Below are 16,239 nucleotides of genomic sequence, written 5' to 3'. Positions count from 1 at the left end.
AAACGGACCACCGTCCCCCATCGTCGGCTTTATCTTCCTCAAAGAAGCAAAGAAACACAGGTGCCGAATTGCATTTTGGAAAAGCAGCTCCGTAAAGATAATTGAAAACTCCTTTGTAGACTCATCACAACATTACTTACATATCCTTTTATGAGAAAAAAAAAGCGTAGAAGCTTCATTTGCCGCATAACACCGTCTCCGCTGCTGCATAACTGCTCAGAGGTGTCACTTGTAAACGATTCGTTTGGTTTTCTTTTTCTCTCCCTTTAACAGTGCGACACGTCGCATAGTCGTTTGAATCCGACGGAGTCACCGCACACACGGCACACACGGCGCACACAACGCACACAACGCACACAACGCACTCCTTCATCTGTGCTACCACAAAAAGGGGCCACTCACAATTGAGGTTCACTTCGATGGTTTGCTTTCCCACCAGAGCGATAAAAAGGGAGGAAGCCGCTCTCGGAGGACTTTCAACCCACAACTAGGGATGCATCCCGGAGGTGACTGTCCCACTTCACCAAGGCACCCAAAAATTGTCTCTACGCCGGCCACCCTTGTACAATCACTTATGTAACTTCACGGCAGGTGCCCCTTCCCCTTGAGAGTGGGTCACACATGTTACCACTCCTTATGACCTTTGTGAACGGCCCATCCGTGCGTCCCCATTCCGCGCCGCATCAAAGGGGAATACTCACATGGTAAGGCAGGCATGACAAGGTAGGCATGGTAAGGTAGGCATAACAAGGTAGGCATGTAAAAAAGGAACCGCCACCTCGCCTCACTTGGGTCCTCCGAGACAGTTCCATCGTAGGCCCTGTCGAATTGGTCACAAGTACACACGCATGTGACCAGTGGGGAGTCACAACACATAGTTGTGTCCATATTTATACATGTGAGGAACCCATCAATGGGGAAAGAAAAAAAATATATATAAGAAGATCCATGAGGACGAACAGCAGAAAGGAGTAGCTGCATACTCATCGCTGCGACCCCTTCTACGGCTAACGGCATTCCACAAACTGAATTCTACATGCACCATTAGCTTTCCTGCGGGTGGGAAAGAATAATTTCCCAAAAGGGGGGATGATCTACCCGCACTGCCGTTCCTTTGCTGCCCGTGGGATGAAGCAATTAAGGGGGATGTCGGCGGGTGGCTTCCATTAGGCAGGGGCGACACGACACGATGAAATTCGATGAGATTATATGTGATTAGAAGCGATTATATGTGATTAGAAGCGATTATTTGTGATTAGAAGCGATTATTTGTGATTAGAAGCGATTATTTGTGATTAGAAGCGATTATTTGTGATTAGAAGCGATTATATGTGATTAGAAGCGATTATATGTGATTAGAAGCGATTAAATGTGATTAGAAGCCATTAGATGAAATTCCATTCGATTCGATGAGGTCCGAGGCGAGGCGTAATTTTAAAAAAATTGTGAAAAAAGCGCGTGCACAATTATGCAGATGCGCGGCAGCCCAACTCGACGTCGCCGCGGTACTCGCGTTGGAAAAAACACACAGCGGAGGCTACCCCAAATGGGGTTGCTCACGAATCGGAGCGGCAACCAAGCGAATGAGCCAAACCAGCCAAACCAGCCAAACCAGCCAAACAAGCGAAACCACAAAATAGGAATCAGAAAAAATGCACATTTGATCGGAGTGGCTCATTTTGCAACTCGGCTAATCACCAACAAGAGAGAGAATTCCCTTCGATCAGAAGGATCACCCACCTCCCCACCCCTTTTTTTAAGGCACACGCTCTCGTACAGATGCAGAAGCTTATCGTGAACAAGGGGTACGAGAGCAGCGCGGAGAGGCAGCCCAGCATAGGAAGCAGCGGAAATGCAGAAAATGGAAACGGAAGCGGAAGCGGAAGCGGGAGCGGGTTCATAGAATCCGTTTTTAAAAACATCACAAAGAATGAGTACTTCAGTGCAGGCGTTGGAATCATCTCAGTAGGAGCATTCGTCACAGTAGCAAACAGACTAAACAGCTACATCTATCATGCAGTGAAAAAAAATATGTTCACGTCACTAGAAGTTACAATCAACGATAACGCATATTATTGGGTTCTAGAATACATCGTAAAAAAGGGAATAATCAGTAGACACCTCAGCTTAAAAACGCAAATGCTAAGTGACAGAAATAAAAAAACGGTATCCTTTTCCTTCCTACCAAGCATAGGCAATCACCTACTCATATATGATAAAAAATTTATATTTATTGAACGTAGTAGAGAAAAAACCATGACATCAGATGTGAACAGATCAGTCCCATTTGAAAACATAAAACTCAGCACATTCATATGGTCCAAAAATATTTTTTCTAAAATATTAACAGATGCAAAATTGTACGTTGAGAAAAAGGAAGAAGGAAAGACTTTACTATATAAGACCTTTGGACATGAATGGAGACCTTTTGGAACTCCGAAAAATAAAAGACCGGTTCATTCGGTCATTCTACCAGAACACCTAAGTGAACACATAATTAATGACCTCGACACGTTTCTCAATTCTAGCAAATGGTATATTGAAAAAGGTATACCCTATAGGAGGTGCTACTTACTTCATGGACCCCCTGGGTGTGGAAAAAGCAGCCTTATTGCTGCTCTCGCTGGTCACTTTGACTTTAATATATGTACCATTAACGTGAATGATGTGTATCTAACCGATGATCGATTTATCCACCTCCTTGCCACTGTGCCCCCAAAGACGATTCTCATTTTGGAAGACATCGACTTTGTTTTTACCACTCCGGGTGAAGTAATTGGAAAGGGAGACTCCCATACGGCAGCGTCCTCGGCAGCGTCCCCCTCAGCAGCATCCTCCACTGGAACTTCCTCCTCCACAGCAGCCACCATTTCGAGCTCTCTCCTCGGCAGTGGTAATATCAGAACGCTAGGCGTCTCCTACAGTGGGCTTCTTAACGCCCTAGATGGTATCGTCGCAACGGAGGAACGGATCATTTTTATGACCACCAACAATATAGAGAGGCTTCCAAGCACACTTATTAGACCAGGTAGGGTAGACCTAAAAGTATTCATACCATATGCGAATACGTATCAGTACAAAAAGATGTTTTTACGTTTTTTTCCCCAACATGAGGATCTGGCCCAGGAGTTCGCAACCATATTTGAGCGTTTCCACCTGAGCATGGCTGAAATTCAGTCCTTCTTTCTTTTTTCAAAACACGACCCGCACAAGACCATTCAGAATGCCCGGCACTGGGTGCAGACGTACGCGCACAAGCCGGGGGGGCAGCAGGGATGATCGATTCCCGCCGGGGATCAGTTGTCGAACAGTGGTGCGTCTTAGCAGTGGTGCGTCTTAGCAGTGGCGCGTCTTAACAGTGGTGCGTTTGAACGCTGCTACGTCTTAACAATGGTGCGCCCTAATACTGGCACGTCGCAACCGTGGCACTCTGCCCCCTTTCCATTTGCGCCCAAATTGCAAACGAGTCGGGGGGAGGCCTCTCCATAGTTGTGCACTTAGATGTGGTCACATAAGTTACCTCTTAAAAAAAAAATGTTAACGTAAAGATGGTGCGCTGAGCGAGGCGGCCCGGGAGGGCGGCACATATGCGGCAAACAAGAACGAAGTGCACACAAATAGCCGAAACACGAGTCGCTGGCAAACGAATGGCCGACACAAGAATCATCGACACACGAATCGCCCACACACGAATCGCCCACACATGACGGGGCTGCTCTCCGAAAGGCCTCTCTCCACACAAACTTCTCATGAGCCTAACCGCCCCGTCGGTGGGCCTTCCCAATGGCATCCTCCAGCTTGTAGTACCCCCGCTGATAAAGCAAGTGGTCCAACTCACGCTTAATCCGAACAGCAGCCTTCATCCCATTAAAGACCAAGCAAGAGTACAGCTGACAAACAGAAGCCCCCGCCTCGATTTTCTCCAACGCATCTTTCCCAGTAAATATCCCCCCAGATGCAATAATGGGGATATTTTTATTCGTATAATTATACATCTGCGAAATAAAATTTGTTGATATGTCTTTTAGCTTTTCTCCACTGACTCCTCCTTTTTTGTTTTGAAAACTTTTTATGTTAAACTTTTGCGTGGTGGTATTGCAAATTATCATCCCGTCTACTTCCGTTTTGAGCAGCACGTTTGCAATTTTTTTTTTTTCGCTTTCTTCCAAGTCTGGGGCGAGCTTCACGAAGATGAGGGGCCTTCGCTTGGTCGTGTTCTCCCAGGGCTCGCCACCCACGTAGGGTTTCTCCACGGCGGCTTTCCCCGAGGCCGCTTTTCCCACCTCTTTCCCCACGGCCGCTTTCCCCCCGTCCAACTTGGCCACCTCCTCCTTCACGCGCAGAATAATCCCGTGCAGACGCTCCGATTGCTGGTTGTCGCGCAGCCCGGGAGTGTTGGGGGAACTCACATTAATGGCTATATAATCTGCGTACCTTCCAACCCGGGCGATGCAATAGCTGAGGTCCTCCAAAATATCAGCAGAGTCCTTATTCTTACCCAAACTAACACCAACCAAATGTCTTTGCAACAGTTTGTCCGTCTTCTGTTTCTCCCGAAAGCGTCTCAAATTTTCAGTCACCTCATCACAACCGATGTTATTAAATCCACAAGAGTTTATAATGCTCCTTGTTCCCACATCTCTGAAGATCCTTGGCTTGTCATTTCCCTTCTGTGCTTTAGGAGTGATCGTCCCAACTTCTATAAAAGAAAAACCTAACTTAAGAATGCCATCAATGCACACCCCGTTTTTATCAAATCCCGCAGCAACTCCAAACGGATTCATAAATTTCAGCCCTTTTATTTCTGAACACGAATATATGCTATCCTTGCTTGTGTCATAGGGTAACAAGCTGTACTTTCCCATGAGGAGAAAAAGGTCGTGACATGTCTCCCCATCAACATACTTTAAAAGCATTTTTAAAAACACATCATACAAAAAGAATTCAGGATCATACGACTCGAAGTACATGTATAATCCTACTACACAAGTAAAAATAAAAAGTAAAACTTTTTTGTGGTTCCCTTTTTCCCTTGCTAATTGTTCATTCAGTTTTTTCATTTCTTCTTCCAACAGTTTTTTTTTCTCACTTTTGTTGGTTCGCTTTATGTCTAAGTCTACATCTCTTTGGCCTCCTTCCCTTTGGTCTCCTTCCCTTTGGTCTCCTTCCCTTTGGCCTCCTTCCCTTTGGCCTCCCTCATTTGGGGAAGTCCTCCCCCCTTTCGCGTAATTGGACTGACCACCGAAGCTTCGAGTATGTCCCATCAGTTTGTGCCCCTTCATCCATTCGCTTCTGCTAGCTGTGCAGTTTGCTCCCCCTATAACATACTCCGCAAAGCATCCGTGCCATTTTGCGTGATTTCTGTTTACCCCGCGGAAGGTGCCCAAACTGCCAGCACCTGCATGAACTGCGTCACCCGCATGAACTGCATCACCTGCATCACCCGCACCACCCGCATCACCTGCTGCGCGCAGCTGGGCTCTGATGCCCCTCAACAGGCTCCCCCCGATTAGGTACCTCTTCTCGCGCAGGCAGTTATGTCGCAGCATGGTGGGGGAAAAACAACCTGAAGGGGGCACATAAAAGCCCTACTCTCTGGGGATTGATTAATTTATTTTTTCCTTTTTTACCCCCACAGGGGAGGAACTCTCCAAATGAATTTGACTCGTCCGGAAAAGCTCCGTGGAACACTCTCTTTATTTGATACGTTTATCCACGTGGTCCATTCTCCCCACGGGAAAAAAAGTCATCCTCTTCGACGTTGTATAGCGTCTCAGGGTGGCCTGCACGTGCAGCGGCGTCACTTGTGTAGCAGCGTCACTTGTGTAGCAGCGTCACTTGTGTAGCAGCGTCACCTGTATAGCAGCGTCACCTGTGTAGCAGCGTCACCTGTATAACAGCGTCACCTATGCAGCGGAATCACCTCTCTTCCGTCGCGCAATAGAGAGTCTCCTCCCCAACCGCCGACGCGATAAAACGACCGACGAAATAAGCTTCAAAAAAAAATCTACTGCCCCAAAAAAGGAACTTCCACCAGGAAAAAAAAAAAAAAAAATCCTACTTAGCGAACATACACTAACAAAAGGCTACAGCGGTACGAATTTTTTTTTTTTTCGATAAAATGGGAAGGTGTTTTGCTTTGCGTGTTTGGGTGGGAGGAGCCTCCCAAGTGGACTGACACAATATAACGGCTGCCCAGCTTGGTGGAATCCAGCCACCTCCGAAATGGCCCTGCGTTTGTTAAGTGGCCCCACTTATCCCCTACCCAGCGAGCTTCATATTTCCGCAATCGTTTGGAACAACCCACCACCACCACCTTCCAAGGAATCATTTTTAAGTAGTTATATATATATGCCTACATGACATACGCTTTTACTAATCTGTCATTCCGTGAAGCGTTGCTTCGTTCGTTCGGGGGGGGGCAGTAGGTTCCCCGGCGGGAAGATCAAACGGGTCAGTGGTACTCATGCTAGCTGCCTCAGATAAGCCACCCACCAATTATCGTACATCACACCTGCAGGAGGAGCTGCCCAACCAACTCTCTCTCTCAACTTTGCTCCACTCAAAGGGAATAGACGACGTTTCCCCGGCGCCATGCAGTTGCCTCAGCCCCACGCCTTGTCAGAGCGCCATCATCCGAAGTGGTGACAGATGTCACCCAAGCATTTTTTCAGCGTGCCATTTTTGCAGCGTGGCAGCTTTGCATTTGCCCGGCTTCTCCATGAGGAACCCACCTTTACGCGCGCTCCAACCGGCATATCGGTGCGCAAAAAGGTTATTCGTCGCGTAGTGATTGCCTATTGACCGCCTATTCATCGCTGCTCGCACAAATGACGCTCACGTTCGCTGACCAATCGTCACCGCTTGGGGCGTAAATCAAAAAGACGAGGGGGGGAAGAGTTAAAAGGTTAAAAAGTACGACATGGGGAGTTCAAAAAGAAAAGATGCACAAAGGATACGTGGCAGTCCCTCGCCAGGCCAAACGTAAACACGCAAATGGGGGTGAAGCGAGACGGAGAAACACTTCTTCCCTCCACACACACATATAACAACAGCATTTCCCCTCCTTTTTTTTATTAGAAACATAACAGAGTTAAAAAAAAAAAAAAAAAAGGGAGATAAATAGACAAATACTTAAAAAAGAGCACTTTTTGGTGTATATTCCCAAAAAAAAAAAATGTGGGGCGAATAAACTGGCGAACGTAAAAAGTGCGGGGGGCCACGGATGGGCGTCAGAATCACCAAGGGGTTTGACTCCTAGATGATCAAACCGCACCCTCCCATGTGTATGCACATAATATGCTTATATGGGTACATGGCCCGTTACAACTCAATGGGGGGTTATAGCAAGGCGACCCCCACAATAGAGACGCCACCTCAATCGAGGAAAATCTTCTGCAGGTCCTTCTTATCGAAGGGGATTTTGCACTGAGGGCACTTCCTGTTCCGAGTCTTCAAATTACTAAAAATGCAGCTCTCACAATATATGTGGCCACACTTAACAATAATGTAATTTTTGAAGTTTTCCATGCACACGCTGCACATGAGCCTTCTGCGTAGTTCATTATTTTCTTCGATTAGTAACTGCCTCTCCTCCAACTCTTCTTCGTCTGCTCCGTTTGCTCCGTCCGCTTCGTCCACTTCGTCCACTTCGTCCGCTCCGTCCGCTTCGTCCGCTTCGTCTGCTTTTTCCTCCGCCCTCGCCTTCGCCTCTCCTTTGGACGAAGCAACTTTTGCATCTTTTCTGCCTTTACTGGAGGTAGCAGCGACTTGCTCCAATTGTTGATTCTCCCTATACAGCGCGTTACACTTATCCATTAACTTCCTATTCGAACCATAAACAGTTTGCAAAATATCGGCTAACTCATTCTTTCTCTGAAATATTGATTCACATTTATCCTTCATTTTAATGAACAAACTCATTTTTTCTTCATGTGCACTGTCCGAAATTATAGCACTTCTTCTAGCATAATAAAATAATGATAAATATAAGTGTGAAAATTTTTCATACTTTTCGTATAATCGATTTATGGAAGAAATTTTATCCTGATAAGTCCGTTCTAGCTGTTTGATGTTTTCTTCCACGTATGTTTTATTCATAATATTATTATATTTTTCTATAGATTCGAATTCTTTGTTTTTTATTTGGATAATCATTTCATCCACTTGTTCCTGCTTTTTCTCAAATTCTTTAGTTATTTCTTCCATCTCTTCGCTCATCGCGTCGTAGTTTTTTTTCAATATGGATAGTTCATTTTCTGCATTTTGTTTTTTTTCCAGAGCTCTCCTTAGTTGTTTGTTCTCCGCGAGCAGTTCGCTTTGCAGATCTGTGCGGGACATGGCTGTCAACTCGTCGCATGCCCCATTGAGGGCAGTCTCCCCCAAGGATGTCCCCCCCATGGATGTCTCCCCTACAGCTGCTCCCCCCACGGCTGCTCCCCCCACAGCTGCTCCCCCCACAGCTGCTCCACTTTCCAAAGAAAAAATCCTATCCCGTAACGCACTCTCAGAAGCCTTTAACTTATCGATGTAAGCTCTCATTCTGCAAATCTCCTTCTCCTTCTGCTCCAGCTGCATTACTTGGTTCGCCTCGATCCCCTTCATGGTTTTAATTTCATGCTCCAGCAGATTCACCTTTCTTTGCATCCTCTCCCTTTCCATCGTGCTGGTCATTAGGTCAACTTCCAAACCTTTTATTTTTTTCGACAAGCATTTTTTATCATTCATGGTGTCGTTAAGTAGATTCTCGTATTCCTCATCACGCATTTGCTCTCTTTTTAGCAGTTCATTTTTTAGCAGCACAATTTCTCCTTCTCTCTCCTTCAGTTCTTTGTAAATTTCGGTGGACTCCTTTATGAGTTGCTTGAAGGGTTCACTGTGAAGTATTTTTTCCTTCGTTATGACTTTATCAAAGCTGAGCAGGCAGGCCGTCGCGGGGTCCTCGCCGGAGCGGCGGCCACCACTTGCCAAGCCGCTCTCCATGCCGGTGCCGCTTCCGATGCCGCTCTCCATGCCGGTGCCGCTTCCGACGCCGCTTTCCATGACGCCCCCACTCACCATGTCCTCCCCCCCTGCACCTTTCACCGCAGCTTCTCCAGCCCTCCCACTGCCGTAACTCACGAAGCCGCACTTCGCGCACGCGCTCCCACTCTCCTTGCGTTGCAGCGTGTCCCTCGCCAAGCTGCCCCTCTCCACGCTGCCCATCGCGTCCTCCTTCTTCTCCTCCTTCTGCTGCTCCTTCTGCTGCCCCTTCTGCTGCTCCTTCTGCTGCCCCTTCTGCTGCCCCTTCTGCTCCTCCTCCTCCAAAATGCTGTTACATATACTCTCACTGTTCAACTTAAAAAGGAGAGACGTCTTCTTCTTTTCCAATCGATCCAACTCTATCCTCAGTTCATCACACTTACTCTCCATTTCCCGCTTTTTTTTTTTCTCACTCATGAACTTTTCATAGTAAATTTTCTTCTCGTAATTTAATTTTCTCACGTATTCTTTGTTGTAATTCAGGACCACCTTCTTCGGGGAGTCTAACACTCTGTTTAGCACATCGATGGTTTTCTTCATGTTGCTCAAAAATATCCTTTGTAGTTTATGATCCAATAGGCTTCTGCTCTGTGCATCTGCGCCGACTGCTTCGGCCGCTTCTCCCGCTGCTTCCTCAGTTGACTCGCCTCGTTCCCTCTTTACCTTGGCACCGGTGGGAGGGGATCGGTCCCTTTGGCGAGCTGCTCGCATACCAGCCAGCCGCTCCACCTCCCCTTTCAACGAGCCATCGAAGTTTATTTCCTCCTTCGAACCTACATTCATCCTCTTCCCTCCGTCCTCCACATTGCAAAGGTCTTCCCCCTTCACGCGATCCTTCATTCTGCTAAGAACTCTGTCTCCAAACTGTTCCATTTTACCACTCCATGTATTGCTTTCCATAATATTTTCCTTTGTCCCCTTCGACGATGACAACTCATTCCTTTCTTTTTTGCTTCGATCCTTCTTGTCGCTTCCACACATCGCTTCCTTTTTCTTTTGGCTTCTTTTCAAATGACCTGGGTAGGGTTCCTCCCCCTTTAGTGCACTTCCATTAGGCAGTTCCCCCTCCTCCTCATCCATTTCACTCCTCCCTTCCCCACAAGCATCATCCTCCGATGGGGACTTAAAAAAGTCGGAGTCCTCCTCCTCCTCATCGTCGCTCTCCTTGTTACGTTTACTCATGTATTTTAAAAAAATTTTTTTACACTGTTCGACATCGTAGTAGGGGGAGGCTGCTTTCTTGCAATGCCACGTGGGTGGTTGCGGGTGCCCTCCCCCCCCCTCGCACCGAGCATCGCATGGTACATCGCATGGAACATCGCACCGAGCATCACCACTAGCCTCCTCCTCCTTCTTCTCCTCCTTCTTCTTCTTCTTCTTCTTCTTCTCCTCCTCCTTCTTCTTCTCCTCCTCCTCTTCTTCTTCTTCCCCCCCCTCCTGCACACCTTCCCCTGCCAATCTCAACAAATCATCATTGAAAATACTCCACACTACATTGACATTCCTCAGCAAGCATTCAAAAAAATTTAAGTCCTCCTTAACCTCACTAATGTATTTGTTTTTCTCTTGGAGTTCCTTTCTATATAGACCTATTGCGTTCCTAAGGTTATGTATATTTTCAATAAGAAGGTCCGTTTTTTCAAGTGGCAAAGTCATGCATTCGCTTTTTGCACTCCTGTTCCTTTTCTTGCTATTCATTTCTTTTAATTTTGGTGGTCTTTACTGGACACGTGGGGTGGAGTTACTTCCGTGACTGTTTTCTTTTACTTTGAGAGAAGGGGGCGCTGTTCCCTTTTTTTTTGGGGAAAGATTATGACGCCACCGAATGAGGGTATCCCTATTTTGGTTGGTTTTTCTACCTGCCACCCAAGTATAGGTGCGGTACGTATGCTCATACAATCGCATGCATAAACGTACGTGCGTGCTCACGCACATGCGAATAAATGCGGTTTATATGTTGATATATGCGTGCGCTGCCTTCTAACTGCCGCGGCAGCTGCTACCGTCGCGATTGCGGCTTCCCGTCGTGCGCGGCATTGCCCAAGCTTCCGCATATAGAAGCGCTTGAACAGGTGTCCCTGCGCGACTCAGCTCATGCCTCAATACAACATGAATCACACCAAAAGCGCCGCCAAGGGGACTCGGCCTTGGCAAGCAAGTACAAATAATACATATGCATACAGACGTCGTGGTATATAATTACCATGCGGAGGATTCCTACTGCTCGAATGGAATCTCAAACACAGCGCGGAGTTGAAGAGGGCGCTTCTGCGCTGCTCTTGGCACAAGAAATGGTTAATTGGGGTGGGCTCTCTTTCGCCGCGTTGCTTTGCAGTTCCAACCGCCTTGTAGTTTCTCGCTGCGTTGCTTTGCAGTTCCAACCGCCTTGTAGTTTCTCGCTGCGTTGCTTTGCAGTTCAACCGCCTTGTAGTTTCTGCAGCTTTTTTAAAAAAAAAGATAAACTCCCTCGTGCGCACCCAGAAAAGGGGAAATGCTTCACCCCCTTTTCATTCCTTCAGCGGCGTCGCCCTGAAATGCGAAATGGCAATTTTTATCTTGCAAAGGAATGGCACAAAAAAAAAAAAAAAAAAAACGGAAAATGCTTCATTAGCAAGGCATAACAGAGCATTAACATAGCACTACCAAAGCATTAACAAAGCATTAACAAAGCATTAACAAAGCTTTAGCGATGCATTTACAACGTGGTGAAGAAACCCCTTTTTTTTCCCATTTAAAACTTCCCATTTAAATACCCACGGAGCAGCATCAGCGACGTATGTTAAGCCAACGTGGGAGAATAGTTCCCCCTTCGCAAGAGAGGGGCTCTCCATTTTTTTTTTTTTTTCCTTTTCTTTTATTTATTTTTTTTACTTCGAAAAATACTGAACTCAAATTAACAAATTTAAAGAAAGTGTCGTATATTTTTCCGTTGGGGGGGGAGGGATCGTCCACGGGTGTGGTTTTGATGCCGGTTGCACCTTTTCTACGCTGAAAAAAATGGCCACCTAAATGTATATGCACCTTACGCAAATTTAATCCCAAGAACGTAGGCAGCAGGACTGCTTAGAACCGCCGCCACCCATCTGATTTTTGTTGTAGTGTCCTCTCCCCTTCACCAGCAATGTACCCTCATAGGAATCACTTCCGAAAAAGTTATTCTCGTGTATGTATTACGCAAGTGCATCCCTCCTTTGGAAGACATGTGTACTGGGCATGAGTAAAAAGTTCACTCGATCACCCCCCAACCCCATTGTTCGAGAGCAAGAGACAGCAGGATTGACTTCTCCTTCCTCGAATGTGATACGCGACAAGGGAAGGAGAAAGCTCCCTCACCGCAGTGGAACGAATAAGTTTCCAAATTGGAGTTCCGCTAGGGAATGCCATTTTCGCTTAACTACTCAAAGACAACTCTCCATTTTCCTTTTCTAAAATGCTACTCCCTTTCTTATTGCATATACCCCGTCAGTTATCCCCTCGCGCTCCATCCATTACATCGCCCCCTTCCCACCTGCATTAGGGTTCACCCCTCCAGAAGAACGCTTAACTGGTATGCTATTACAAAACGAACAGATGCATAAATTTGAAAATCATGGCAAAGGGCATACAAAATTCACAAAAAGGCCCTCACTTGGGAAAGAAAAAATATATCCCACCTATAAACTGAAGTTTGCATGCACTGCGGTTAGGGGGAACAACTCACACGTTTGTTTAACCAACCATCGTGCGCTACCCAACCGATTGCTTCCTCCCTCCCCCCAAACACACACACACGCACACACATACGCACTCTTTCTCAATCTGCCCAACTGGCTGACTGCACCCCCATAAAGCTAAACACATCGCGGGGTTAACACTGCGCTGAAATGTAATATAGTGAATTACCTAATTTTCCTGCACACCCGGTCCAGCCAAACATAGGTAACCTCCAACAGGAGGAGCGACTCTTTGGGGGTCCCCACCACCCCCGCTAAGGTACCGTCTTAAAAGCCATTCCTCCGTTACTCCTGGTGACTCAGCACCCAATTGGGTAATCACGAATGGGGAAAAATACGCCTACACGTAGTGCACATTTGCCACGAAATGCGTACTTGCCACGAAGTGCGTACTTGCGTGCAGTGCAATATGAATATATAAACACTTACAGGAAGGTATGAACACATGTATCGTATGCACCCCCCTGGTGAATCGCCTCCTTGCACCACTACAAAAGAAAAAAAAAAAAAAAAAGGGTATCCTCTCGAACATATTCGACCCCCAGTGGGAGGAAACGCACAAAAGGGGTGTAGAAATATCCCCGACCACCAAAGCCACACATATCTCATCTGCATGTGCTTATCCCCTTTTTTTTTGGTGCGGAGGGAAGGGCTTTAAAAAAAGTCCTTTCAGAGTTTTCCCTTTGCGATTTCCCCCCCCACGTGTTCATCTAACAAGGAAAAAAAAGAGAAGGTAATGTAGGCGAAGCTTGCTCAAAAAGCAAAATCCGCGCAGGTTACTTCGCTTGGCCACGTTCACAATACTAGGGATCTCCCTCAGAGAGAATTTCGTGAACCATCTGCTTTTTGCCATTTTGTGATTTGTTTGTTTTATGTAAATGTATATTTTGTACATTTTGCGTACTTTGCGTATTTTTAGTATTTTTCTTATATATAAATTTTTTTTTCCTTTTCGCTTCTCCTGCCCTCATTTGGCATGCGCGATTTTACCCAGCCGACCAACTTCCTTGCCCCCCAAAGCGATAACTTTCGGTTGGCCCATTTTGCCCCACCCCCAGTGGATGCGTAAAACCTTGCGTGGAGCTGCTCTTATATGTGCCGCCAAATTATGCACTTGGGTATAATCGTTCCTCCTCGGCTCTAATTCCCTATTGCTCACGCTCGAGGCTCTCAGGCCCCAGCTCTTACATCGCAGCACTCACCGCTCACCTAGGCAGAGTAGCCATGCAAACCGAGAAATACCTTCTTTTATTTCCCCTCCGTGCTCGCCCCGACGCTACAGAAATGGAAAGGGAAGGCTACCCCTACTCTTTTCACAATTAAATAAGTAGTTTTTTTTTTTTTTTTTAAGTTGTGATTTTTCACCCCCTCGAAGCATACAAACATATATTGTAATATCCACTCTGCAAACTTCCCCCTTGATTCATTCATCCCTCCCCCCATCACCGCAACGCTGCAGCGTTGTACCGTTTTGGCCGCTGACCTCTCGTTTGTCATTGTTGCTTACCAAACATTGCGTAATCGGCTTCTGTGCATCTTTTTGCTTAGTGATTCGCCGCAACCCGTCGAGTCCCCCCCCCCTAGGGATACATCCTACAGCTTGCCTCTGGGCAGCTTCGCCACGTCACCACCACTTCTCCGCCTTTCCGCCTTTCCACTTCTCCACCCCTCCACCCCTCCGCGCGAGCCAAGATGGTTATGGGCAGAGTGCGCGCCACGTCTTACGTAAGACGCACAATTTCGCAGCCGCTGAACAAAAATGTGGCTCCAATCAAAAACTCCAAAAGTACAACGGGCCTCAACGACACAAATTTAATACGAAACAAAAACCTGCACTTGCAATTACTATGTAACAACAAAACACCCAATGGAGGAGTGGACGATGATTTGGATCCGAATTTTGGCTACAGAGAAATAGGGGCTTATTATTCTTTCAAAAAAACGGACGTCACAGGAATTTACAATATGCTAAAAACGAAGTTAAATATATTTTTAATTTTTGTACCAATAGGAATTATAAGTTACCTCATAGGCTGCAAGGACATATACATTTTTTTTTTTAACTTCATGGCGTTGATACCTCTGTCAGCACTGATGGGACATGTAACAGAAGACTTGGCCTTGCACACAGGAGAAATAATTGGTGGCTTGTTAAATGCTACTTTTGGCAATTTGATGGAAATGATATTTTCCATTCAAGCCCTAAACGCTGGGTTGATAAATGTCGTCCAGGGGACCCTGCTAGGGAGTATACTGTCCAATTTGCTGCTAGTCCTTGGTATGTCTTTCTTCGCGGGGGGGTTATATCATCATGTACAAAAATTTAATGAAAAAGGAGCAACGTGTAGTACCTCCTTGTTGCTCCTGTCCAGTTTAGCTATAACCATTCCGACCGTCTCATCAGTTACCACAAACAATAACGTTGAAGTACTTTTAAAAGTATCGAGAATAACTGCAGTTTTGATTTTTTTAACCTACTGCTTATTTCTTCTGTTTCAACTGTACACACATATATCACTATTTCAAGACAAAGAAATGACTGAAGAAGTGCCACAGCTGTCCGTCCTGGCAGGATCCATTTTTTTAATCCTAATAACTGTCCTTGTAAGCATCCACTCGGAATATCTTATTACCACCATCGAAGCTGTTGTCAAGTATTACAACATATCTGAAAATTTTATTGGAGTTATCCTTTTGCCCGTAGTTGGTAACGCCACGGAGCATTTAACAGCCGTTACAGTAGCTATAAAAAACAAAGTTGACTTAACCATGGGAGTAGCTGTTGGATCCTCTGCACAGATTGCCCTTTTCGTTGTCCCAGTTACTGTACTTTTTGGCTGGATTTTAAATAAACCCATGACCCTCGCCTTTTCGCCCCTCTCCAGCGTCATTTTAGTAATTTCTGTCATTGTCACCATGGCCATTGTGCAAGACGGGGAGAGCAACTGGCTGGAGGGGGTTCTCCTCATCACGGCGTACCTCATCGTCGGGGTTGTTTTTTGGTTCGACACGTCGTAAAGGTTTCCAAAAAGAGGAAGAAAAACTGAAAAAACGGAACAAACCGAAAAAACGGAATAAACCCAGTAAACAGAAAATAACCGCGCATAATGGAATAAACCGAATAAACGAAAAATAATTGCGCAAAATGGAATAAAAATGCCTTGACTGTTCAGGCAAAAGGGACGAAATAGCTAGCCATTTTCACCTTTGGAAAAAAAAAAAATTATTGCACATGCTAAACAGCCATTTTTACCTTTTAAAAAAAATGACCTCTTTTAATTTGCACATTTGATGTCCACACGCTATGCATTTTTTGTTCATTCCCCATTTTATTGTCTTTTTTTTTTTTTTGTTAATTAATATGCTGCAGGAGATACGTATGTAGAATAGACTCATTTGGGTATCTCCCCAAGCCCCTTCTAAAAACCACCTCCCTTTCGCAGTCACTCCCATTAACCCATGCAACTGCTCATGCGGGTGGGTATTTTTTTAAGTCGCACTGATG

The 16,239-nt window shown here is 45.9% G+C and overlaps 4 protein-coding genes across 4 annotated transcripts; 2 read left to right on the top strand and 2 right to left on the bottom strand.

Annotated features, from left to right (window-relative positions):
• Positions 1–1,779: 1,779 nt before the first annotated feature.
• PCYB_115320 (bcs1-like protein) lies at positions 1,780–3,279 on the top strand (the record flags this gene model as incomplete). The annotated part of the gene is made up of 2 exons (XM_004223411.1): positions 1,780–2,767; positions 2,861–3,279. The coding sequence occupies 2 exons, from the start codon at positions 1,780–1,782 to the stop codon at positions 3,277–3,279; spliced, it is 1,407 nt and encodes a 468-aa protein (XP_004223459.1).
• A 482-nt stretch (positions 3,280–3,761) lies between these two features.
• On the bottom strand, positions 3,762–4,916 carry PCYB_115310 (dihydroorotate dehydrogenase mitochondrial precursor; the record flags this gene model as incomplete). The annotated part of the gene is made up of 1 exon (XM_004223410.1): positions 3,762–4,916. A coding segment is annotated over one exon (1,155 nt), but the record flags the coding sequence as incomplete, so codon positions are not given.
• A 2,461-nt stretch (positions 4,917–7,377) lies between these two features.
• On the bottom strand, positions 7,378–10,719 carry PCYB_115300 (hypothetical protein; the record flags this gene model as incomplete). The annotated part of the gene is made up of 1 exon (XM_004223409.1): positions 7,378–10,719. One exon carries the CDS (start codon positions 10,717–10,719, stop codon positions 7,378–7,380), a length of 3,342 nt encoding a protein of 1,113 aa, XP_004223457.1.
• Positions 10,720–14,607: 3,888 nt separating this feature from the next.
• Positions 14,608–15,750, top strand: PCYB_115290 (calcium antiporter; the record flags this gene model as incomplete). Its single annotated transcript, XM_004223408.1, has 1 exon — positions 14,608–15,750. A coding segment is annotated over exon 1 (1,050 nt), but the record flags the coding sequence as incomplete, so codon positions are not given.
• Between the last annotated feature and the right edge of the window lie 489 nt (positions 15,751–16,239).

This window comes from Plasmodium cynomolgi, chromosome 11 (genome assembly GCF_000321355.1).
Source record: "Plasmodium cynomolgi strain B DNA, chromosome 11, whole genome shotgun sequence".
Classification (NCBI taxonomy): domain Eukaryota; phylum Apicomplexa; class Aconoidasida; order Haemosporida; family Plasmodiidae; genus Plasmodium; species Plasmodium cynomolgi.
The sequence above is the reverse complement of the archived record's forward strand: the minus strand, read 5'-3'. Positions and strand labels throughout refer to the sequence as shown.